Here is a 26,142-nt window from a genome sequence, read left to right as displayed (position 1 = left end):
AATAAGCAGGGTGACGATATACAGCCTTGACGTACTCCTTTTCCTATTTGGAACCAGTCTGTTGTTCCATGTCCAGTTCTAACTGTTGCTTCCTGACCTGCATACAGATTTCTCAAGAGGCAGGTCAGGTCATGTGTCAAACAGATAGCTAGTGGGAAGCTGCTGTAGAGCACAGGGAGCTCAGCTCAGCGCTGTGATGATCAGAGCAGTAGGATGCTGGGTGGGGTGGGAAGGAGGCTCATGAGGGAGGGGATATATGTATACATACAGCTGATTTACTTTGCTGTACAGCAGAAACTAACACAACATTGTAAAACTGTAAAACAATTACATGCCAATTAAAAATATAAATAAAAACTGTTTATCACATATCTTCAAACAAAATATTACCAAGTGTTGCTTCTTTCTGAGCTTTATAAAAATGTTAGGCAATACGTAGTCTCCTCTGATTTGCTCTTCACACTTAACATTAAACTCTTAAGATTCATTCATCATATGTGGTTTATAGGTCATTCACTTTCCCAAGTATGTAATATTTTGTGTGATTATATAACTGATTTATCTATTTTTCCCACTGACAGTCACTCAGGTTGTTTTCAGGTTTTGGATTAGTTCATTGGTTACGGCTGAGCTTGAATGCTTTCTTCATTGGTATATACTTTTAAACCAACCAGGAACTTAAACAATGCTACTATATTCCTTCTTTTGATGTTCCCTGTATGGGTCTACAAAACTTTTCCCAGGACATGTGCCTAGGAATGGAAAGGCAGAATCAAAGTATATGTGCATGTTCAATTTTATAAGCAAATAAAATAATCTCCAAAATGTTTACAGAAATTCAGGTCCCATCAGTTGTTGGTATTTCTTGATGTTTAATCTGCATTTCTGTGATTATTAAGCATTATTTCATAAGTCCGTGGGCTATTCCTTTTATAGGCAAGATATATTTGTCTCTTAGGGCAACTGTTACTTTGGATTTTCTTTTTCTTGTTGATTAACATGCTTTCTTTAGATATATATGATAGCAATTATATTTTTAGAAGTTTATTTCAGGATGACATAAAACATCCAATCTTATTGTCCTCTACTTTTTCTGTATAGCTCTATGAATATTAAATTTAATTACTGTAAGACTCTATACAAATCTGCCTCCTTTTCTAATTGTCATTAATTATTTACGATATCACCCTGGATAAAAAGGGCATATTTAATTTCCATGCTACAGAACCAAAAAGAAGAATGACTGAATTCAGGACATAAACACAGTGGCTGTCATTGTGATACCAATTTAATGTACAACATTAAACTGTGTAACTAAGTGACTTTAAGCGTTACAGCACAAAATATGCAATAAAGAAAAGTTGATGTTAAAGGTAACAAAGAACTCAAAGTAGCAAATTTTCCAAAAAGAAAGCAAATAACTTTAGATACTTAAATTAATTATAGATAACAAATCTGCTGTAAAAGTTAATTACACATATGAATGGAATAGTCACAGTTATCAAATTTATGGTAGATGATATCAAATACCATAAATTCAATAAAGATTTATCACATATCAAATCTGGAATTGCCTTCTTTTCATTTCTCCCAATCAGTATATAGAACTAGAGAGGCTAGTGATTGGCTGAGACTAGAATTCAAGACTTCTGTCCACTCCTTGTGTTGTTTTTATTTCAGGTGTCCTGATTCTAATTCAACATGTCAGTGATGCCAACAGGGTTTCTAACAACAAAACATATTACTGGAATGAATCATTCTTCATTATAAACAACTAATAAGGATGTATTTTGAAATTTTTATCTTTAAAATTCAAATTTAATACATATTCAGTATAGAAAATCTAGGAAATATGGATAAAAATAACAAGTAATTATTACTTAGAAAGAACTACTATTAAAACTCTCAGTGTTTACTGTTCTGGATCTTTCTCCATAACATGTTTTCAGGACTTATGCTGTTATTTGATTAGTTTGATTCTTATAAAAATGTGTTTTGGAGGTACATGCTACTTGAGGATCTCATAATACTTTTCTAAAAAAACATTCCACACACAGACAAACTTTTAGTACAATTTTAGGTAAATGTAATTATAAAATATTCATAATTTTACTACTATAGAAGTAAACTAGTAATCTGACAAGTACTTAGTCTGGTAATTTTTAAATGGCTTGTGTTTTAAGACATTTTCAGGGCTAGGTCTGACAGAAAATAAAGGGAAAATGGAGAAAGTAACTCCTCTACTTTTCTGGAGGTTAAGGAGATGTATTTAGGAAAGTGTGTGCATGCTCAGTTGCTCAGTCATGTCCAACTCTTTCGACCCCATGGACTATTGCCTGCCAGGCTCTTCTGTCCATGGATATTTTCCAGGCAAGAATACTGGAGTAGATTGCCATTTCCTTCTCCAGGGGATCTTCCCAACCCTGGGACTAAACCCGTGTCTCTGCATTGGCAGGAGGATTCTTTACTACTGCACCATCTGGGAAGCTATTCAGTAAAGTAGGCATTAAAAATAAATTAAGTGTTGCTCTTTGTGTTGTAATAATAAAAACAAAGCATACGGGAAATACTGAATAAAGTGTTCCTTATAAATTATTTAGACTATATTACTAGAACTTTCTTCTTAATGTTAATAAATGTTGTAACACAGGATCATAATTTACAATGCTTGCAAGTCATCTGTGATTTTACTTTTGAAAAAGAAAAACAACTTGTAATAATACACATAATAAAATTGAGTAGCTAGTCAGAATAAAACTGATAAAGATATTCTATGGGACAGGATGCTTTTGAATAACTAAATGACGATGGTTGGGGAATTCCTGGTGATCCAGTGATAAGGACTCCATGCTTTCACTGCCCAGGCCCAGGTTCAGTCCCTGGTTTGGGAACTAAGATCCTGAAAGTCATGCATGCATTATGGCCAAAAGAACAAGAAAAAAAAAAAAAAAAGACTAGGTTATCAGACTTATAATTTAACAATACATCAGTATTGTTTTTACTTCAGTTGATTCAAGAACAGATGTTATCCAGTATCAAAAACATGAATTGAACTCAGTTAAATAATCAATCTACTATATATTTCCTTTGGATAACAGCGTGTTTGAGATGATATATTCAATACAGTAAGATTCTAATTCCTCTTTTATGATGATAATGAATCTAGGGATAATATTGTCATTCTTAGTTCATAATCTTTTGGTAGTTTTTCAGGTGCAATATGGTTAATTGGGAGTAGAAGGGAATAACTGTAATGAGCCACAGAGATGGAAAACATTTTCTTGTGACTAATATTAGATTTGATATAAAAAGGTGATAATTGATCTTTATAAAATTATTACAGACTAGTCAGAAAGATAAAATTATGTCAATTCATAATTTTCATTAATATAAATAATTATAAAAAATAAAACACAAATAGTTTGCTTCCTAACATAGCATTTGGGACTTTTGTAAATTTACTAGTGAAGGGGCAGCTGCTGGAGGTAAGTAATCTGAGAAAGAAACAGAAATCCAGTATTTTTCAGCTATGAAATGAGATATTTTTGAGTCAAAAATTCTAAAAGTGTTCATTTGTTAAGGACAAGAAAAATTTTATATAACCCTTTATAAATTTTTGGATTCCGTGAATTCGTCCCTCTCCATCTTTCTTCTGATTCTTTATCTATAATACATAATACCTTCACAGAGTGTTCTAAGAGACACCACACTATATGTGAAGGTAAGAGTTATTTTTCTCATATTGCTTGTTGTCTAGTGGGGATGACAGATAAATAAAAAAGCAACTGCAGTTCAGCATAAGTGCTATGCCAGAATTATGCTCAAGATGTTCTGGGAGAAAGGCCACCTAACCAGTGTTGAGAAAGGAAAGATGGAGAAGGTAACAAGGCTTTAGGGGATAATATTTTCTGGTGAGTCATGAACAATGGATTTGATAGTTAGGCAAAGAAAGTGAAAACAACATTCCATGTGGAGGTTAAGGCATTCCTAACAATGTGAAGATAAGAAACACCCTTCACAGTTGAGCAAACATAGGTCATTCAATACAGCATCATATTTGTGTTTTGAACAGTAAACTACAATAGGAGGCTAAACACTGAATGGAGCTGTGTCACACTTGAAGTGGAGCTACTAATTAAGAAGCTGCTGCAGCACCCTAGTTAGAGACGGTGAGGGCCAGAATTAGGGAATGTCAATCAGAGGAACAGGAAGGGAAGTGAGTAGGTATAGCTGAAAGATACAGGGTTCCTGTGCTGCTGCTTTTGAAACTGAATTGCATTCTCAAAATAAAATATCTGATGTAAGCCCTAAAATACTGTTGGGAAAGAAGAAAACTAGAGTTTAATATTCAAAAATAAGTGGCACCAGGACAGTCTTTGTTCATCTAATTTCTATTCACTGGGTTTTCACTTACAAGTAATGCTCCTTGGTGTCTGTATTTACACTGTCAGTTTTGACTCAGCAGTAGGAAAAGCATAGAAGAAAATGAATAGGAAGAGAAAAGTGAACCTGGAAGGAGGGAGAAATGTTATCCTAAATAATACTTGGTTCTTGTGGTTGCTGGGAACTGTTTCTATGAAATATATATATTATAACTACTTTAAAACTTTGCAAAACATCCTGTTGCTATTTTTGCAAGAAAAAAAGATTTACAATAACTATATTTTCTCACTTAAGTTTCCAGTAAGTTTAAAAATGATTAAAAATTATAAAATTGCATGTTGATTTTAGAAAAAACAAAGCAATATGAACACAACGTTTTCCTTACCAGAATGGAGTGCATTCCCATGTAAATTCTACTTATGCAAACTAGAGAACACCAGCAGGGAATAAGAATCAGTCCATATGTGAGAGGATACTGAAGGGAAAAAAAAAAAAGTAAAATTAGTTAGATAAATCAGGTTAAATATAAACAAGCAGATAAAAACTCAAGGAGAACAAGAAGTATGTGTGTTTACTTTCTGTTGTATTTCTAGCACCTAAGCCTAAGCATGGCACATAGCAGACATTCAAGAAATAGTTTTGCATGAATGAACAAATAAATCTAATGTTTCTACAATCTTCATTGTGGGAACTGGCTCATTTTTGCTTCTACAGTAAAGAATCACTGGCCTGCTACAGAAGAAAAACAAATAAAATACATACTTTTACTATAACTACAAAATGAAAGTGCCTCTGGAAAAGCACCTGACTCTGGCCCAGCTTAGTGTTATTGCTTCCCTGGGGAGGAGGCATTATTTCCCTCTCACTTCCATCAGTGACTGCTGTTTGCCATTTCCCCATCTTCCTTCAATATTCAACATCATGTAATTTGTTGTCCATTAATAATTTCAAATAGCAACTATATTGTGAAAATTTTTGGTGGGATATTGGAAACAGGAAGCCATAAAGAAGGAAAAACAAAATGCAGATGACTTTTACTATCAGTTGGGCTTCCCTGAGAGCTCAGTTGGTAAAGAATTTGCCTGCAATGCAGGAGACCCCGGTTCAATTCCTGGGTCGGGAAGATCCGCTGGAGAAGGGATAGGCTACCCACTCCACTATTCTTGGGCTTCCCTTGTGGCTCAGTTAGTTGGTATAGAATCTGGCTACAGTGCGGGAGACCTGGGTTTGATCCCTGGGCTGGGAAGATCCCCTGGAGAAGGGAAAGGGGGATCTTTCCCACTCCAGTATTCTGGCCTACAGAATTCTAGGGACTGTATAGTCCATGGGGTCACAAAGAGGTGGACACGACTGAGCGACTTTGACTTTCACTTCAGTATCAACGGCACACCTCTAGTACTAACTAGAGGTGACTTTGAAGCTCCTAATACTAGAGGGAAGAAGGAAATGACTGATGGTTGGGTGTGTCTTAAGTTTGTAAACGAAGAAGAGGGGGCACATTTGAGACAGTTTGTGCCTGATTACTTCAAATTTCCCAATGAAACAGAAGCCAAGATGGTTCAATTCATTAAGTATTGAAAGTGGGTCAATAAAAAGTGAGGTTAAAAGAAAGGAATTAAGTAATGCTGCAAGAGTGGTCAAGATTTAGTACATAGTTGTTTTGACTTGATTTCTCTAGGGGCTTCCCAGGTGGTACTAGTGATAAAGAACTCGCCTGCCAGTACGGGAGACATAAGAGATGCAGGTTCGATCCCTGGATCGGGAAGATCCCCTGGAGGAGGGCATGGCAACCCACTTCCTGTATTCTTGCCTGGAGAATCCCATGGATAGAGGAGCATGACAGACTACAGTCCATAAGGTCACAAAGAGTTGGACACAACTGGAGCAACTTAGCTCACTCACACTGCATTTACTATGGCCCGAATATTTTTTCTTGAATGTCTAAATACCTTGATTTTGACAGCATCACACTCTCATTCCCCTTTCACCATCTATTTTTTTCTGTGTTTTCCACACAAGAAAACATTCCTCATTGTTCCTTAAACATTAGTATAACTAAGGGTTCTGGCCTTAGTAGTTATTGTCAGTTTCACCTTTTCTTCTACTACTCAGCATGCTGGAGACCTATGCATGTCCTTGGATTAAGAACCATTTAGCCAGCCTCTGCACATATCTCCAACTTGAGATCCTTACAGCATTAAACCCATTACACCTCAAACCCTACTCATCATCCTACCAACTAGACTTGTTCCTCCTCTCATTTTTCCTGTTTCATTTGGAAGCATCCTAATCTAAATGAGAAGTGTGAATTATCCTTGATTTCTTCCCCATCCCTCATATTCAACCAACAATGAAGCCTTACTGAGTTTACTTTCTGAGTATTTCTTGGTTCTGTCATCTCTTCATCCTACTTATACTGTCCTTTTCAGATCCTCATAGATCCTTTTCTAGGCTCCAGGTATTCGTTTTCCAATATGCATGAGGAACCTGGTTAATGATGCAGTCAGACAAGTAATCCTGTAAGGAGGGTAAGTGCCATGATGGAGAGAGTCTAAGGCACGGACCTTTAAAGTCTCCCAAACTGAGTATGATTCAAAAGATGAGTAGGATTTAATCTTTACAGAAAAAAAGAGCACAGGGTAAAAATGATAGAAGACATTACAAACAGTAGGAGCGAATGAAGAAAGGTTTATGTCCGAGAAGTTGTAAGTAGTGAGGTTTTCTAGGAGAATAAGCTTAAATTCTTACTGAGGAAATGCAACTTAATAATAAACATAAAATATGCAAATTATATGATATGTAAATATATAAACAATACTTTATATAGACTATACAAATTATATAATAAAAAATAATAAGTACTATGGAGAAATAAAAAGGGAACAGGTGCTAAAACAGTCCCCTGGAGGAGGAAATGGCAACTCACTCCAGTATTCTTGCCTGGAAAATTCCATGGACAGAGGAGTCCACTAGTCCACAGGGTCACAGAGTCAGATACAATTGAGCAACTGAGTATGCACGCACACACGCGCGTGCGCGCGCGCGCACACACACACACACACACACACAGAGCTAAAACAGTAATGTTCATCAAATATGCCTTGTGCTTTTCTTGCAATTAGACTGGGGCCATGTGCCTGGTTTTGACCAATGAACTGGGGAAAAGGTGACGTGTGCCACTTTTAATCATCCTATGAATGCTCTCTTTCCTACAGGTGTGATACTGGAGGCTGTATGCTGAGGTGTATCACCAGATGGGCAAACTTCCCTCACCCCGGGTCTCTGAGGTTCTAAGTGGATCAGAGTTGTTTGCTAACCCATAATGGATGTGAAACACAGATGAGAAAGAAGCTTTTGTTAAGCTGTTTTCAGGGTTAAATCATCAGTACAGCATAAGCACACTTATCATAATTAAAACAGTAATAGGATAAGGATAAGTAATAGTATGGGAGTGTATGGGGGGCAGGTTAAAGTTTTAGAAGATAGTCACTGTAGGCTTTATATTGACAAACTAAGATTTGAGGCAAGACTGGATGGAAGTGAACTGATCAACCAGATATCTGAGGAAAGAATATACATGAAGAAGTGGAAGCAGGAAGAACAAAGCCTCTAATGAAACAGGACAAGCAAGGAGGTTTGTGTGGCCGGAACAGGTAGGAGGAGAGGTGAGAGAGGTCCTGGCAACCAGAGCAAGAAGAGCCTGAGAGGCCTGTGTAAGAAACGTGACCTTGGGGAGCCACGCTGCAGGGTCCTGAGCAGAGCAGTGTCCTGAGACTGGACAATAAGGGGGCAAGGGTGGAAGCAGGAAGGCGGGTTAGGAAGCTGTTGCTATATTCTGGGTAAGAGACCATGACAGTGGCTTCGGTCTCTGTAGCAGGTACTCAGGCCTTGTTTTTTTTTTTTCTTCACTAGCCAGGGAGGGTCAAAGAAGTAAAAACTACCACCACAACCACCATACAAGTCTCCTATGATTCTTTCTTCTTTCTCTCTTTTTACTTAGATCCCATAAAGAATTTAAAAATGTACAGTTATTAATGGGAATTCTCTGTACATAACAGATAGAAGAAACATTAATTTACTGATTCTCAAAAGCTAGGACTGAAAGTAGGGGATAAGGAGCATTACTGAGCAGGAACAATGAAACTGAATTTAACTTAACTCAATCCACATTTGAAGGAAATCGGCCCTGAATATTCACTGGAAGGACTGATACTGAAGCTGAGACTCCACTACTTTGGCTACCTAATGCGAAGAACTGACTCACTTGAAAAGACTCTGATGCTGGTAATGATTGAAGGCGGGAGGAGAAGGGGACAACAAAGGATGAGATGGTTGGATGGTATCACCGACTCAATGGACATGAATTTGAGTAAGCTCTGGGAGGTGGTGATGGACAGGGAAGCCTGGCGTACTGCAGTCCATGGGGTCGCAAAGAGTTGGACACGACTGAGTGACTGAACTGAACTGAATACACATTTATTTAGGTTTACTATCTCCAAGGTATTTAAATGGAGTGAGGAATGCAATCAAGCTAGATGCAGAGGCATTTCCCCCATTCTAGTGTCCCTTTAGGGTAAGACAAAAACCTGGGAAAAGAACCAGTCACTTTTATTTTCATTGACTGGTTGATTTTTTTTAGCCATTAGTCTCCATCTTCAGAATATTTTCCCTAGATTTCTTTTGTGGAAAGAAACATTTGGGGGAAGACCTGATCCAGTTTTCATTACATGACTTTCACATTTATTCCCAAGAGAATAACAATTCAGTATAATTATAGTATCAAAGCAAAGAAGTATCTTATCAAGTAATCTTTTAACCAGATAAAAAAAATACCACAGGTCTTAATGACAATAAAAACTAAGCTAGATAAACTAGATAAAACTAATACTCCTAAAGTAGGATTGTGTTGGGGGAGGAAGATGATGCATAATAACCAATTCATCTGGCAGATTTAATATTTAAGAATATCCAAATTAAAACTACCTTTTAATTTTATATTGAACTGTCTCTTTTATATTGAAAAGGAAAGATATAAGCATCTGAATGCAGAGTTCCAAAGAATAGCAAGAAGAAATAAGAAAGCCTTCTTCAGCGATCAATGCAAAGAAATAGAGGAAAAGAACAGAATGGGAACGACTAGAGATCTCTTCAAGAAAATCAGAGATACCAAGGGAACATTTCATGCAAAGATGGGCTCGATAAAATGAAGAAATGGTATGGACCAAACAGAAGCAGGAGATATTAAGAAGAGGTGGCAAGAATACACAGAAAAACTGTACAAAAAAGACCTTCACGACCTGGATAATCACGATGGTGTGATCACTCATCTAGTGCCAGAAATGCTGGAATGTGAAGTCAAGTGGGCCCTAGAAAGCATTGCTACGAACAAAGCTAGTGGAGGTGATGGAATTCCAGTTGAGCTATTTCAAATCCTGAAAGATGATGCTGTCAAAGTACTACACTCAATATGCCAGCAAATTTGGAAAATTCAGCAGTGGCCACAGGACTGGAAAAGGTCAGTTTTCATTCCAATCCCAAAGAAAGGCAATGCCAACGAATGCTCAAACTACCACACAATTGCACTCATCTCACACACTAGTAAAGTAATGCTCAAAATTCTCCAAGCCAGGCTTCAGCAGTACATGAACCGTGAACTTCCTGATGTTCAAGCAGGTTTTAGAAAAGGCAGAGGAACCAGAGATCAAATTGCCAACATCCGCTGGATCATCCAAAAAGCAAGAGAGTTCCAGAAAAACATCTATTTCTGCTTTATTGAATATGCCAAAGCCTTTGACTGTGTGGATCACAATCAACTGTGGAAAATTCTGAAAGAGATGGGAATACCAGACCACCTGACCTGCCTCTTGAGAAATCTGTATGCAGGTTAGGAAGCAACAGTTAGAACTTGACATGGAACAACAGACTGGTTCCAAATAGAAAAAGGAGTACGTCAAGGCTGTATATTGTCACCCTGCTTATTTATCTTCTATGCAGAGTACATCATGAGAAATGCTGGGCTGGAAGAAACACAAGCTGGAATCAAGATTGCCGAGAGAAATATCAATCACCTCAGATATGCAGATGACACCACCCTTACGGCAGAAAGTAAAGAGGAACTACAGAGCCTCTTGATGAAAGTGAAAGAGGAGAGTGAAAAAGTTGGCTTAAAGCTCAACATTCAGAAAATGAAAATCACGGCATCTGGTCCCATCACTTCATGGCAAATAGATGGGGAAACAGTGGAAACAGTGTCAGACTTTATTTTTGGGGGGCTCTAAAATCACTGCAGATGGTGACTGCAGCCATGAAATTAAAAGATGCTTACTCCTTAGAAGGAACATTATGACCAACCTAGATAGCATATTAAAAAGCAGAGACTTTACTTTGCCAACAAAGGTCCGTCTAGTCAAGGCTATGGTTTTTCCTATGGTCATGTATGGATGTGAGAGTTGGACTGTGAAGAAAGCTGAGCGCCAAAGAATTGATGCTTTTGAAATGTGGTGTTGGAGAAGACTCTTGAGAGTCCCTTGGACTGCAAGGAGATCCAACCAGTCCATTCTAAAGGAGATCAGTCCTCGGTGCTCATTGGAAGGACTGATGCTAAAGCTGAAACTCCAGTACTTTGGCCACCTCATGCGAAGAATTGACTCATTGGAAAAGACTCTGATGCTGGGAGGGATTGGGGGCAGGAGGAGAAGGGGACGATGGAGGATGAGATGGCTGGATGGCATCACCGACTTGACAGATAAGAGTTTGAGTGAACTCTGGGAGTTGGTGATGGATAGGGAGGCCTGGCGTGCTGCAATTCGTGGGGTCGCAAAGAGTTGGACACAACTGAGCAACTGAACTGAACTGAATATTTTAGGACTACTGTCCTCAATTAGATATAACTGGAAAGAAAACAGATTCATGTGGAATTATTCTTTCCTAAAAAATGACAGAATTTATTAGAAATATATAACATATAATAGACCACTCCTTTTCAGGCATCTTTGTTAGTTCCCCCCTTAATTCACAACTCAGTATCTGTGAGCCCAATTCCCCATCTATGCTAACTCCCTTATTGATTTCATCCAGTCCCAAGGATTTATATACAAGCTATACGTTCCTGACTGAAATTTCCATCTCTAGCTGGGACATTTCTACTGAACTTCAGACTTCTGTATCCAGCTGCTTATGTGATCAGTGTCTAAAAGGCATCTCCAATGTAAAAGGACTAAATCTGATATCCCTAATTCCATCTCCACCTCTGACCAGCTTAAATTCCTATGGTTATCTCCTTCCCACTAAAAGACTTCCCCACAGTTTCATTCCTCAGGCCAAATACCTTGTTAATCTTGGCTTCCCCATTCATATCCATCATCAGTTCAGTTCAGTCGCTCAGTTGTGTCCGACTCTGCGACCCCATGAATTGCAGCACACCAGGCCTCCCTGTCCCTCACCAACTCCCAGAGTTCACTAAGTGTCAGTTAAACCTTCAAAAATATATCTAGTTTATAATTATAATTCCCATGGTAACCACAAAGTATCAAAAAATATACACACAAGAAAATAAGGGAATAAAAATGGTACACTGTAAAAAAAACTCAAATGCAAAAGAAAACAGCAATGTAGGAAATTATAAGCAAAAAGAGTCAAAAGACATAAAAACAAATAGCAAAATACCAAAAGTTACTCCTTACAGGTAATTCCTTTGGATAGAAATAGTATAAACTCTCCAATGAAAGGCAGAGATTGGTAGGATAAGGAAACATTGCTCCAACTCTATGTGGCCTAAGAGACTCACTTTGGATCCGAAGACACAAATAGGTTGAAAGTGAACAAATGGAAAAACATTTCACACAAACAGTATCCAAAAGGGAGAGCTAAGTGTCTCTACTAAAATCAGACGAGATAGACTTCAAGTCAAAAATTGTTACCAAAGACAAAGGACAATATGCACTGATAAAAGGATCAACTCATTAAGAAGATATAACAATTATAAACATATTTGCACCAAAGCCCCAAAACAACTGAAGCAAACACTGACATAATTGGAGAACTAGTTCTACAAGCGTCTCATCAGCATTGAAAACCTGCTTTTCCACATACCTTTTTCCTAACACTTGGCAGCTAATCTAAAGAACATCCCACAGCCTCTTGATCTTGACTCAGGATTATTGAAAGTTTACATTTTTAATGCTGTGTAGTGTTCTGAAATGTGCAGGCCAGTCAGCGCTATAAGAGAAGAATATTTTCCTTGCTCTGTGTAACATGGTTTCATTGGCTTTCAGTCTCACATCAATGCTGTCCACTATGGTTTCTTTTTTCTTTTAGCTGGTTATCAGCTCATGAATCCACAAACTCAGCCACTTTCCCATGTTTTCCATAACTTCATCAGACACTACAAATACTACTTTTGCATTTCCAGAGTGGCCTTACACACACATGGGTAAATTTCCTCTTCCCTTTTTTGCAAGTACTGTATTATTGATACATTAACATTAAACTCATGGCCAAAAGAACTGTAACTGATGCCTGAATGAATCTTATCTCACACATGTATATTTTCTTTGTAAAGTAGATCACAGCCTTCTTGTGTTTAGGGACACTAAACAGCACTTTATACCAGAATACCAGATCACCTTACCTGCCCTCCTGAGAAATCCGTATGCAGGTCAAGAAGTAATAGTTACAACTAGACATGGAATGACAGACTGGTTATAAATTGGGAAAGGAGTACGTCAAGGCTGTATATTGTCACCCTGCTTATTTAACTTATATCCAGAGGACATCATGTGAAATGCCAGGCTGGATGAAGCACAAGCTGGAATCAAGATTGCTGGGAGAAAAATCAATAACCTCAGATACACAGATGACACTAGCCTTATGGCAGAAAGTGAAGAGGAGCTAAAGAGTCTCTTGATGAAACTGAGAGAGGAGAGTGGAAAAGGGGGCTTAAAACTCAATATTCAAAAAATGAAGATCATGGCATCTGGTCCCATCACTTCATGGCAAATAGATGGGGAAACAATGGCAACAGTGACAGACTTTATTTTCTTGGGCTCCAAAATCACTGCAGATGGTGACTGTAGCCATGAAATTAAAAGACACTTGCTCCTTGGAAAAAAAGCTATGACCAACCTAGACAGCATATTAAAAAGCAGAGACATAACTTTGCTGACAAAGTTTCATGTAGTGAAAGCCATGGTTTTTCCAGTAGTTATGTATGGATGTGAGAGTTGGACTATAAAGAAAGCTGAGTGCTGAAGAATTGATGCTTTTGAACTGCGGTGTTGGAGAAGACTCTTGAGAGTCCCTTGGACTGTAAGGATATCAAACTGGTCAATCCTAAAGGAAATCAGTCCTGAATATTCATTGGAAGGACTGATGCTGAAGCTGAAACTTCATTACTTTGGCCACCTGAGGGGAAGAATTGACTCATTGGAAAAGACCCTGATGCTTGGAAAGATTGAAGGCAGGAGGAGATGAGGATGACAGAGGATGAGATAGTTGGATGGCATCACCGACTCAATGGACATGGGTTTGAGTAGCTTCGGGAGTTTGTGATGGGACAGGAAAGCCTGGCATGCTGCAGTCCATGGGGTCGCAAAGAGCTGGACATGACTGAGCAACTGAACTGAAACAGCACTGTAGTTTGGGGACCATTCCCTGGTGGCTCAACTGTACAGAATCTGCCTGCAGTGCAGGAGACCTGGGTTCGATCCCTGGGATGGGAAGATCCCCTGGAGAAGGGAACAGCTATCCACTCTAGTATTCTAGCCTGGAGAATTCCATGCACAGGCTACAGTCCATGGAATAGCAAAGAGTGGGACAAGGCTGAGTGACTTTCACTTGACTTTAAACAGTAAAACCATCAACAAAAAGCACAAAAACTTGAAAAACACTGCATGAACAGAGCAAAAAGGACTGTCTACAGTAAATAATAGCTGAAACAAGAAAGCAGATTGTTGCCTTGTTCATCCTTGCCTGGGAAGATGTATGCCAGCTGACTCAAATTTTTCACGTTCTGCACATGTCTGAATGTACTGATTCTTGGGTAACAAATTTTACTGCCTGGGCTAAGTTTACAAACAATCCATGAATGATGAAGATCAACTATATGAAGAAATTAAATTACTCTTAACTAACCATAGGCCAAATAAGAAATCACAAGGAAATTATAAAATAGGGACAAATAGAAACTAAACACAGATAATACAAATCATGTAATACAATGAAAGCAGCACTCGGGGGAAATGTACAGCAGTGGCGTCCTGCATTAAAACAAAAGAAACCATTCACAACTCTACAGTGAGGACTAGAAAAAGAAGAGCTAACTAAATGCAAAGTGAGCAATAGAGGGAAGTAATAAAATGGTAAGAGTAGAAAAATACAAAATACAGGGTAGTAAAACAAGAGAATCAACAAAACTGAAAGTTGTTTCTTTAAAAAGAACAAGACTGACAAAACTACAGCCTGGCAGACAAAAAAAAAAAGATGCAAATAACCAAAACCAGAAATCAAAGTGGAAACACTACTACTGATCTTACAGCAATAGAAAGGATTATAAGAGAAAACTATGAATAGTTAATGTGCTAACAAATTAAGATAACCTAGATGAAGTTCACAAATTCCTAGAGAAACACAAATTACCAAAACTGACTCAAGAAGAAATATAATCTAAACAAGCAAGGAAATTGAAAAAAACCTCCAAAGAAAAACCTAAGTCCAAACAGTTTCACTGGTGAATTCCACCAAACATTTATTTTAAAAAGATTCAGTGTCAATATTTCTCAAGTTCTTCCAAAAAACAGAAGCACAGAGAATACTTCCTCACATGCTATGAGGCTTTTATTACTCTGATACCAAAACCAGAAAACAACAGCACAAGAAAACTACAGACCACTAGCCCTTATGAATACTAAAGCAAAAATCTTCTAAAAGTATTAGCAAACAAAATCTAACAGCACATTAAAAGTATTACACACCATGATCAAATGGTTATTTATCTCAGAAATACAGGGTCATTCAACAAAAAAATCAGCGTCATACACACTAACATAAGGAAGTAAAAACAAAGCAAAACAAACACATGATCATCTCAACGGATACAGAAAAAGCATTTGACAAAATTCAACACTCCCTCACAATGAAAGATCTCAAAAACTGGGAACAGAAGGGAATTTCCTTAACATGATATAGGGCACTTATGAAATATCCACAGATACTATTACATTCAAAGGCTGAAAGGTCCCGCCCAGCTTGCCTGCCAAGATTAGGAACAAGACAAGGATGTCTACCTCTCACCATTGCTATCTAACATTGTATTGTAGGTTCTAACCAGAGCAGTTAGGCAAGGAAAAGATATTTTAAAATATCTAAATTAGGAAGAAGTAAAACTATCTCTACAATTTGGGAGACCCAGGTTCGATTCCTGGGTCGGGAAGATCCTCTGGAGAAGGAAATGGCATCCCACTCCAGTATTCTTGCCTGGAAAATCCAATCACTGGAGGAACGTGGTATGCTACAGTCCACGGGGTCGCAAAGAGTCAGACACGACTGATCAACTTCACTTCACTTCAAAACTATTCACAAAGACGGGACCTTAAAAACAAAAAATCCCAAAGAATCCACAAAAACTATTGGAGTTGAGAATTGAATTCAGCAAAGTTGCCAGGTACAACAAGATCAATGCACAAAAAAGAGTTTTATTTCTACACATCAGCAATAAGCAGTCTGGAAAGGAAAGTAAGAAAACAATTCAACTTATAATAGCACCCAAAAGAATAAAATACCTACAAGACTTTACTGAAAGAAATGAACAACCCTTATCTTTGACACAGGCTATATTTATGCATTAAGATATATTCTGTATACATTCTATATATACACATGTACTACAAATACTTATATGTACTTAAAATAATAGTATTTATTTTCACTATTGTCTAGTGTCTACATATGATAAGGCAGTTAATAAATACTTGGTGAATGAAGTAAACATAACCCTTTAGCCACTATCAGTATCTCATTCAAGATAACCTGGGGTCAAAAGCCATGGTATCACTTAGTTCTGTCCCCAAACCTGGGCTGTTGCAAACTTTATTTCTAATAAGAGCATCTCTGGAATTCACCATGATAAACCAAAATCTGAAAATCCTGTTGAGTAAACTCAGGTTTACTGGTTCCAAATAGGAAAAGGAGTATGTCAAGGTTATATATTGTCTCCCTGCTTACTTAACTAATATGCAGAGTATATCATATGACATAGCAGGCTGGATGAAGCATAAGCTGGAATGAAGACTGCTGGGAGAAATATCAATAACCTCAGATACGCAGATGACACCAGCCTTATGGCAGAAAGCAAAGAAGAACTAAAGAGCCTCTTGATGAAACTGAAAGAGAAGAGAAAAAGCTGGCTTAAAACTCAACATTCAGAAAACAAAGATCATGGCATTTGGTCCCATCAATCATGGCAAACAGATGGGGAAACAGTGACAGACTTTATTTTCTTGGGCGCCAAAATCACTGCAGATAGTGACTGCAGCCATGAAATTAAAAGACGCTTCTTACTTGGAAGAAAAGCTATGACCAACCTAGACAGCATAGTAAAAAGCAGAGACATTACTTTGCCAACAAAGGTCCATCTAGTCAAAGCTATGGTTTTTCCAGTAGTCATGTATGGATGCCCCACTCCAGTACTCTTGCCTGGAAAATCCCATGGACAGAGGAGCCTGGGGCTGCAGTCCATGGGGTCGCTAAAAGTCGGACACGACTGAGCAACTTCACTTTCACTTTTTCACTTTCATGCATTGAAGAAGGAAATGGCAACCCACTCCAGTGTTCTTGCCTGGAGAATCCCAGGGACGAGGGAGCCTGGTGGGCTGCCATCTATGGGGTCACACAGAGTCGGACATGACTGAAATGACTTAGCAGCAGCAGCATGTATGGATGTGAGAGTTGGACTATAAAGAAAGCTGAATGCTGAAGAACTGATGCTTTTGAATTGTGGTGTTGGAGAAGACTCTTGAGAGTCCCCTGGACTGCAAGGAGATCAAACCAGTCCATCTGAAAGGAAATCAGTCCTGAATATTCATTGGAAGGACTGATGCTGAAAATGAAGCTCCAACAGTTTGGCCACCTGATGTGAAGAACTGACCCATTGGAAAAGACCCTGATGCTGGGAAAGATTGAAGGCAGGAGAAGAGGATGACAGAATGAGATGGTTGGATAGTATCACCAACTTGATGGACATGAGTTTCAGCAAGTTTCGGGTGTTGGTGATGGACAGGGAAGCCTGGCCTGCTGCAGTCCATGGGCTCGCAAAGACACATGACTGAGCAACTGAACTAACAAAACTCAGGAAAAGGAATTTCCAATACTTGTTTTAGAACAAACATTATTAGGTAAGGATTCTGAAGCTTAAGCTTTTAAAAGTAATATATACTTTTTAATACAAAGCAATTCAATTTTCATAGAAATATAAAAACCTCTTCATTCAATAGCACATTATAAACTATATTTTCTATACTAGAAAGAAAAACAATTAATCAAAAAAAGTAATTAAACTAGCATGTTTTCCTTCATGGTACTTTCCACTGGTAAACTAATGAAGGTAATCTTCCCTGGTAACTCAGCAGGTAAAGAATACCATGTGCAATGCAGGAGATCCTGGTTCCATCCCTGGGTCAGAAGTTCCCCTGGAGAAGGGATAAGCTACCCACTCCAGTGTTCTTGGGCTTCCCTTGTGGCTCAGCTGGTAAAGAATCCACCTGCAGTGCGGGAGACCTGGGTTAGACCCCTGGGTTGGGAAGATCCCCTGGATGAGGGCATGGCAACTGACTCGAGTATTCTTGCCCAGAGAATCCCATGGACAGAGGAGCCCGTGGCCTTCAGTCCATAGGGTTACAAATAGTCAGACATGACTGAAGCAACTTAGTATAGCATAACATAGCATACACAGGCTATAATCCAGGAGATACTGGAACATATCCAGGGACGTAAAACAAGGTGCAAAAATTTCATGGTCTAAAGGTACTAAAATCATAGTCTGTTCTCTGATCACTGTGGAAATACGTTACAAATCAGTATTATAAGATACTTGAAAAAAACCCACGAATTTTCAAGTGCAATGTGACATTTACCAAGAAAGATCTTTGATGTAAACATTGAAAGCCTCAATAAAGTTAAAAGACTGAAAAAACTCAGAGAAGTTTTAAGTTTTTTTAAAGAAGTTTTTTTAAATGCAGAGAACAAAGCATTTAAATAATAATATAAAAAAGAGAAATTATCAAAGATACTTTAAAAACTTCATGTATTTGGAAATTAAATGTCTTTTAAATGATGAATGTATCTAATAAGCTATAACAAGGAAAATTAGAAAATAAACAGAATAAAAATGAAAGAGAATTTATCAGAATTTCTTACATGGAGCTCAATGCAACTAAATATAATGTGAAATCCAGCTTACAGTCTATGGGAACTTGAATAGAATTTGTATTCTGCTGTCATGTGAGAACTGTATAAATCTTAGTTATGCTGAATTGGATCATAGGGCTTTTCAGGTCTACTATATCCTTCTACTTTTCTGTCTATTCATTCTACTGAGTTTTGAGAGTTTGATATTGAAACTCCAACTAATAATCTTATCTACTTAAAACTTGTAATACATAGTGGAGGTATATTTTCCAAGTCTTTTGTAAATGTGTCATCATACTGCAACAAATTTAAAAAGTTAAAAAAGAAAAAAAACAAGGGCTACGTATCACAGGCAGACCACAGCTTTGCAGATAGTTAAGACGAAATACAAACTACTAATTCTCTCTGCAGAAACCAGAGTAGAAACAAAATAATTGAGTAAACCAGCCTTGCAGGCAGTTTCCAATTCATTAATTCATTCTGATTTTAACCTATCAAATAAGTTTTCATCTAATATAGCCATTTGCTTACAAGGTGCCAGAAAATTTCTCCAATGCCTAAATTTCTCCTAATGTTACAGATTCTGTGGAAATTTTTTTTTAATTCCTAATTCAAATCTTTACAGTTGGGAATAAATCTAGTCTGGGATGACAACAGCACTTGGGAGAGTAAATGGAGTAGCGGAATTTAAGTACGTGAACCAAGAACTTCCAGATGTACAGCTGGATTTAGAAAAGGCAGAGGAACCACAGACCAAATTGCTAACATCCATTGGATCATAGAAAAACATGAAAGAATTCCAGAAAAGCATCTGTTTCTGCTTCATTGACTATGCTAAAGCCTTTTACTATGTGGATCACAACAAACTGGAAAATTCAAGAGATGGGAATACCAGACCACCTTTCCTGCCTCCTGAGAAACCTGTATGCAGGTCAAGAAGCAACGGTTAGAACTGGACATGGAACAATGGACTGGTTCAGAATTAGCAAAGGAGTATGTCCAGGCTGTTTACTGTCACTGTGCTTATTTAACTTCTATGCAGAGTACATCATGTGAAATGCCAGGCTGGATGAAACACAAGCTGGAATCAGGATTGCTGGGAGAAATACCAATGGCAATTTGGTATTTCTTTTCTGCCATTAGGTGACCACCCTAATGGCAGAAAGCAAAGAGGAACTAAAGAGCCTCTTGATGAAGGTGAAAGAGGAGAGTGAAAAAGCTGGCTTAAAGCTCAACATTCAAAAAATGAAGATTATGGCATCCAGTCCCATCACTTCATGGCAAATAGATGGGAAAACAATGGAAACAGTGACAGACTTTATTTTCTTGGCTCCAGAATCACTCTAGACGGTGACTACAGCCATGAAAATAAAAGAAACAAAACCCCATCTAGTGAAAGCTATGGTTTTTCCAGTAGTCATGTATGGATGTGAGAGTTGGACCATAAAGAAAGCTAAGCGCTGAAGAACTGATGCTTTTGAATTGTGGTGTTCGAGAAAACTCTTGACAGTCTCTTGGACTGTAAGGAGATCAAACCAGTCAATCCTAAAGGAAATCAATCCTGAATATTCATTGGAAGGACTGATGATGAAGTTGAAGCTCCAACACTTTGGCCACCTGATGGGAAGAGCCAACTCACTGGAAAAGTCCCTGATGCTAGGAAAGATTGAAGGCAGGAAGAGAAGGGGACGGGAGAAGGGGATGACAGAGGACGAGATGGTTGGATGGCATCAATGACTCAACTGACATGAGTTTGAGCAAGCTCCAGGAGATAGTGAAGTACAGGGAAGCCTGGCATGTTGCAGTCCATTGGGTCAGAGAGTCAGACACGACTGAGCGACTAAACAACAATAGCAATTTTCAAAATGCAAAAGGCATTGCAATAGAAAACTCAAAATGGATTTTTTTATACCCTAAATTTTTTTTGTGTAAATTTTTATTTTTACTTTATTTTACTTTACAATACTGTATTGGTTTTGCCATACATTGACATGAATCCACCACGGGTGTACACCCCTAAATTTTTTATACCCTAATTTATACCCTAAATTCCATTCTAGGCATATATTAAAAGAAATGCATGTGGGTTTGTTCTTTACTGAGATAGTAATAAATAATTTAACGTACAATTAACTCTATACCAGGCACTATTTTAACGGCTTTACAAATATTGCTTCCCTGGTGGCTCAGATGGTAAAGCGTCTGCCTGCAATGAGGGAGACACGGGTTCAATCCCTGGGTCAGGAAGATCCCCTGGAGAAGGAAATGGCAACCCATTCCAGTACTTTTGCCTGGAAAATTCTATGGACGGGAGGAGCCTGGTAGGCTACACAGTCCATGGGATTGCAGAGTCGGGCACCACTGAGCAACTTCACTTTCTTTACAAATATTAGTTCATTTAATCATCAGAACAACCCTAAGGGGTAGGTGTTCTAATTTAAATGAAATGCCTCACAGAGAGGCCCCAAATCAAATAGGTATTAAGTTACAGATATGAGATTCAAACATTGGAAATCTGATTCCCAAGTCTGAACTCTTAACCACTATACTATGCTGTATAGAGTGTGTTATTTTTTAAGGTATCCAGCAATTCTTTTATTTTATTTATTTCTTGGCTGCTCAGCATATGAGATCTTAGCTTCCCAAGAGGGATTGAACAGTGGTACCCAGCAGTGGAAGTGTGGAGTCCTAACTATTGGAACTCCAGAGAATTCCCAAAGTGTATTGTTTAATTCCTTGTATCACTAGGATCAAAAACATCATGGATATATTTTACTTGGTTTTTCTTAGAATGGAGAAAAATTAAATTTCACTTAATTACAGGTAGAAAGGATATCTTATACTGATTTCATTCCCCTGTCTTTACAAAATAAGAAACAGACCCAGGGATGCTACATCATATTTAAGTACTACATTCTAGCAGCCTATTCTGATGCCTCTTCCAAGTTACCATCCATGTTACTTTATAATTTTATCACTACACAAATAGGTTATAATTTCAAGTTTGATAAGGGTTCCTAGTTTCCATTTTCTTCTTAGAGAATGTTGAGCTTTATCTGGTAAATTTAAGTATTTCCTCTAAAAAGAATGTTAGTTCAGTCACTCAGTTGTGTCCAACTCTCTGCAACCCCATGGACTGCAGCACCCCAGGCTTCCCTGTCCATCATCAACTCCAGAGCTTGTTCAAACTCATGTCCATCAAGTCGGTGATGCCATCCAACCATCTCATCCTCTGTTGTCCCCTTCTTCTCCTGCCTTCAATCTTTCCCAGCATCAGGGTCTTTTCCAATGAGTCTATCTTCACAGCAGAGAGTGTGGGTTTGATCCCTGATCAGGGAACTAAGATCCCTTGCAAGCTGCACAGCCAGGAAAACCCAAAACAACAACAAAATGTGAAAGAAAAATGTACAAATCCTTCAAATTTTCAAATTAATACAGATTTACTAAACTCAAAACAGATTACATGATCTAGATGTTTCTCATTTCATACCACTATCTAATCTTTTCATTGTAAACCCTATCATGGAACACTTATCTAAATATTTCCTTCAGTTATTCTACTAAATGGTTTTATCCTTATTGATATGCTTTCCTTAAATATTTATCACACATAATCAGAATTATTTTTTATATTAGGGTATTTCCATTCCTACTCACTGAAGTTGGTAAGTCAATATAATTATTTATTAATACAATTAAAAAGCAGTTATGAAAACTGTCTTTAGTAGAATTCAAAAAATTTTTAAGTAACTTAAATGTAGGACAAAAGAAAACAACAAAAAATTTATATATTTTTAATTTAAGGAATGGAGAGTATTTTTGTAAACAACAGAGGACAAGAATAAAATATTAATGATATACTCATATATGATATTGTTCTCATACACTGCTAGTGGAGTAAAAATTGAGGCAACCTTTCTGGAAAGCATTCTGTCAATACATAAAAGAGCTCTAAATATTCATATACATTGAATCAGTAACCTCTCTCCTATAACTTTTCACTAAAAAAACAGAAATGAGGGCAAGGATTATATATAAGTATGTTTACCATAAATTTACATATAACAATGAATAAATCAGTATTTACTGACCTTAGTGTTTAAAAATATCAGTTTTGGGGAATTCCCTGGTTTTCCAGTGGTTAGAACTCAGTGCATTCACTGCCAAGAGCCCAATTCAATCCCTGGTCAGGGAACTAAGATCTCACAAGCTCCACAGCACTGCTAAATAAACTTACACAGACCTGGATCTAATGACTTACTACATACATTTATTGGGACTCTAAAAATGAAAATAACAGATATATCTAATTATCTTGAGGGGGAAAAAATAGATACATTAGAAAGATTTAGAACACTAGGGCAGAATGAGGCTAAGTTTCAAGAAGAAACTGGAATTATAAGCCGGACAGTCACAGGGCCATCTCTTCTCTTTACATATCCACTTCATTCTTCTTTTCCTGCAGACCAGTTTCTCTCTTCTTCAGTCCACAGGGCAGATGAAGGTTTCTGAATTTACTACTTCTTCTCTCAGGAAACCTGCCCAAATAGTACTCTTCTCAATCCTGATGGGTGACATCATGTAGAGAAAATATGTGAGCCCTATAGGTGAGGGAGCCTTTAGAGGGCTGGGAGCTAGACAGATCCCATGAAAGGTGTTTACTTCTTCAGGTGTGGGACCATGGGGTAAGTTTCATAGTCTCTTTGTAATGCAGTTTCCTCATTTATAAGTAATATCAATGGGAACGGAGACCCTATAATACAAAAGTAGTTTGCAGGAATATGAAAATATTTCATTCATTAATAATGTTTTCTAGGAACTTTTACTGATTGAAAGTTTATGACAAAATGTATTAGTCAGAACGCTTTAGAGAAAAAGAACCAACAGGATGTGTATGTACACATACACATTGAGATTTACTATTGTAAAGAATTTGCTTTATTATTGGATTTATTTTAAGGATTACAGAGGCTGGCAAATCCAAACCCTGCAGGGCAGGCAAGCAGTGTGGAAACCTAGGGAACTTGATTAGCTCAAATCCAAAGGCAGTCTGCTGACAGAATCCCCTTTTCCTTGGGGGATGTTGTGTTCTTCAGTTGCTGTCATTTCCAGTTCTTTGCAACCTCATGAACTGCAGTACCTAGGCTCCTCTGTTCCCCACTAACTCATGAAGTTTGCTCAAAGTCATGTCAATATATTGAGTCAGTGATCCTATCTAACCATCTCATCCTCTGTCACCCCCTTCTCCTTCTGCCTTCAATCTTTCCCAGCTTAGGGTCTCTTCCAACAAGTTAGCTCTTTGGATCAGGTGGCCAAAGTATTGGTACTTCAGCTTCAGCATTAGTCATTCCAGTGAATATTCAGGGTTGATTTCCTTTATGACTGTTTTGATCTCCTTGCAATCCAAGGCACACGCATCTTCTTCAGCACCACGACTGGAAAGATCAGTTCTTCGGTACAAGGGGAGACAGTGACAGACTTTCTTTTCTTGGGCTCCAAAATCACTGCAGATGGTGACCGAAGCCAGGAAATTAAAATTGCTCTTTGGAAGGAAAGCTATGATAAACCAAAAAGCAGAGACATCACTTTGCTGACAAAAGGTTCATATAGTCAAAACTATGATTTTTCCAGTAATCATGTACAGATGTGACAGTTGGACCATAAAGAAGACTGAACACCAAAGAACTGATGCTTTCTTTGGAGGAGGGTAGTCTTTCTTTCTCTTAAGATCTTCTACTGATTGGATAAAGCCCCACCTACATTACAGAAGGTTATCTAGTGGCTCTTCATATCAGGTGGCCAAAGTATTGGAGCTTCAGCATCAGTCCTTCCAGTGAATATTCAGGGTTGACTTCCTTTAAGATTGACTTGGTTTGATCTCCTTGCAGTCCAAGGGACTCTCAAGAGTCTTCTCCAGCATTACAATTAGAAAGCATCAATTCTTTGGCACTCAGCCTTCTTTATGGTCTGTCACCTTCTTTCTCTGTCATCTAAAAATATCCTCACAGAAACATCTAGAATAGTGTTTGACCAAAAATCTGGGTACTGTGACCTAGCCAAGTTGACACATAAAATTTACCATCACACATTAATTAAATAAAGAATAAAGTCCATACACAATATGGTCCAAATTGTTTCAAAATTGTAAGGAATAAAGTTAATACTAGCTTTGTCCTATTCTTCTATTTTCCGAATCTTCTATAAGGTTCAGTAGTCATCCTTTTAACAATATCAACATTTAACAATATCAACTTATATCAAATTACTTTTCTTCTCCAGAATACCCCCTTTTCTTTAACTTATAATTTATAGTATATTCTTTTTACGATATTGTCCAGTCTATACTTCTCTCTTCTGGAAGCGCCCCACTTAGACCCGGCAATGTGGCCCGGGAGAAGCGTTCACACTGTGTGATGCTGTTCTCTGGACCACAGCTACTAGAACAGACAACTGGCTCTAGAGAAGCAGACCCACTGGCTGAATGAAGCTGATTTGGTTCTTTTTCCTAATAGGAGTTTGAAATAAAGTGAGAAGGTCAGCCAGTCTCTGTTATATATTTGAATTCAGAAATGACATAGAACTAGGGGTGAGGCTGACAGACACATGCCAAAGTAGAGACAGAGAAGAAAGCAGCAGAACTAAGAGGCCACGCAGCCTCAAGAAGCAAAGATGGACGGCATGCCCTTCCTTCTGATAGTACTCCAGAGCTTGGCTCCAGTCCCTCAGGAGACCTCGTAGCACTTCAGCCTTGACCTCCATGAGACACCCACCTCTAGTCCTCAAATAACTCTTTTTTTTTTTTTTTTTTTTTTTGCTTAAGATAGTTCAAATGGGTTACTGGAACACTGTACACCCCTCCCTGCCCCAGCCTTAGTCAGACAATCCCTAAGGTATCTTCTTACCTCTCAAACTGCTACTTATCAGATTCGGTTCCAGGTTCCTTTCACTCTATCTAGTCCTTAGATATTAATGTCTTTAAAGTTCTTTTCCTACTAGACCCTCTGTTCGTCTTACTCTATGCACTCTCTCAGAGCAATATCGTCCACTCTCAGCACTTTGTTCTGCAAATTCATGTTGATGACCAAACCTGTCCAGGTCTCTTTCATGTATACAGCTGCCTTCCAGATATTTACAAAGGGCTGTCTTACAGACACCTCCAACTCAACATATCTAAAACAGAATTCATCTCCTCCAAGCTCCTACTCCTTTCCCTAAATCTAACCTGATTTCAATATTTTCTATTTCTAGAAATCAAACTATTATTTCTTGTCTTTCCAAATATCTGGAAATCTGGGAAGAATCCTTTACTCCATTTTTTCCTCTTTACAGACATATCCAGTTAATTGCCAAGCCTTGCCA

At 38.0% G+C, this 26,142-nt stretch overlaps 1 protein-coding gene across 1 annotated transcript in view; it reads right to left on the bottom strand.

Moving 5' to 3' along the window:
* The window catches only part of SGPP1 (sphingosine-1-phosphate phosphatase 1), a 43,015-nt gene that overhangs the window by 5,632 nt on the left and 11,241 nt on the right, over positions 1–26,142 (bottom strand). Inside the window, exon 2 of the mRNA XM_005686103.3 lies at positions 4,769–4,858. Within this exon, the coding sequence (XP_005686160.2) occupies positions 4,769–4,858 (90 nt within the window). The remainder of the gene's footprint in view (positions 1–4,768; positions 4,859–26,142) is intronic.

The sequence above is a fragment of the Capra hircus genome, chromosome 10 (assembly GCF_001704415.2).
Source record: "Capra hircus breed San Clemente chromosome 10, ASM170441v1, whole genome shotgun sequence".
NCBI classification, from domain to species: Eukaryota; Metazoa; Chordata; class Mammalia; order Artiodactyla; family Bovidae; genus Capra; species Capra hircus.
Note: the sequence above shows the minus strand (reverse complement) of the source record. Positions and strands in the feature narration are given on the sequence as shown.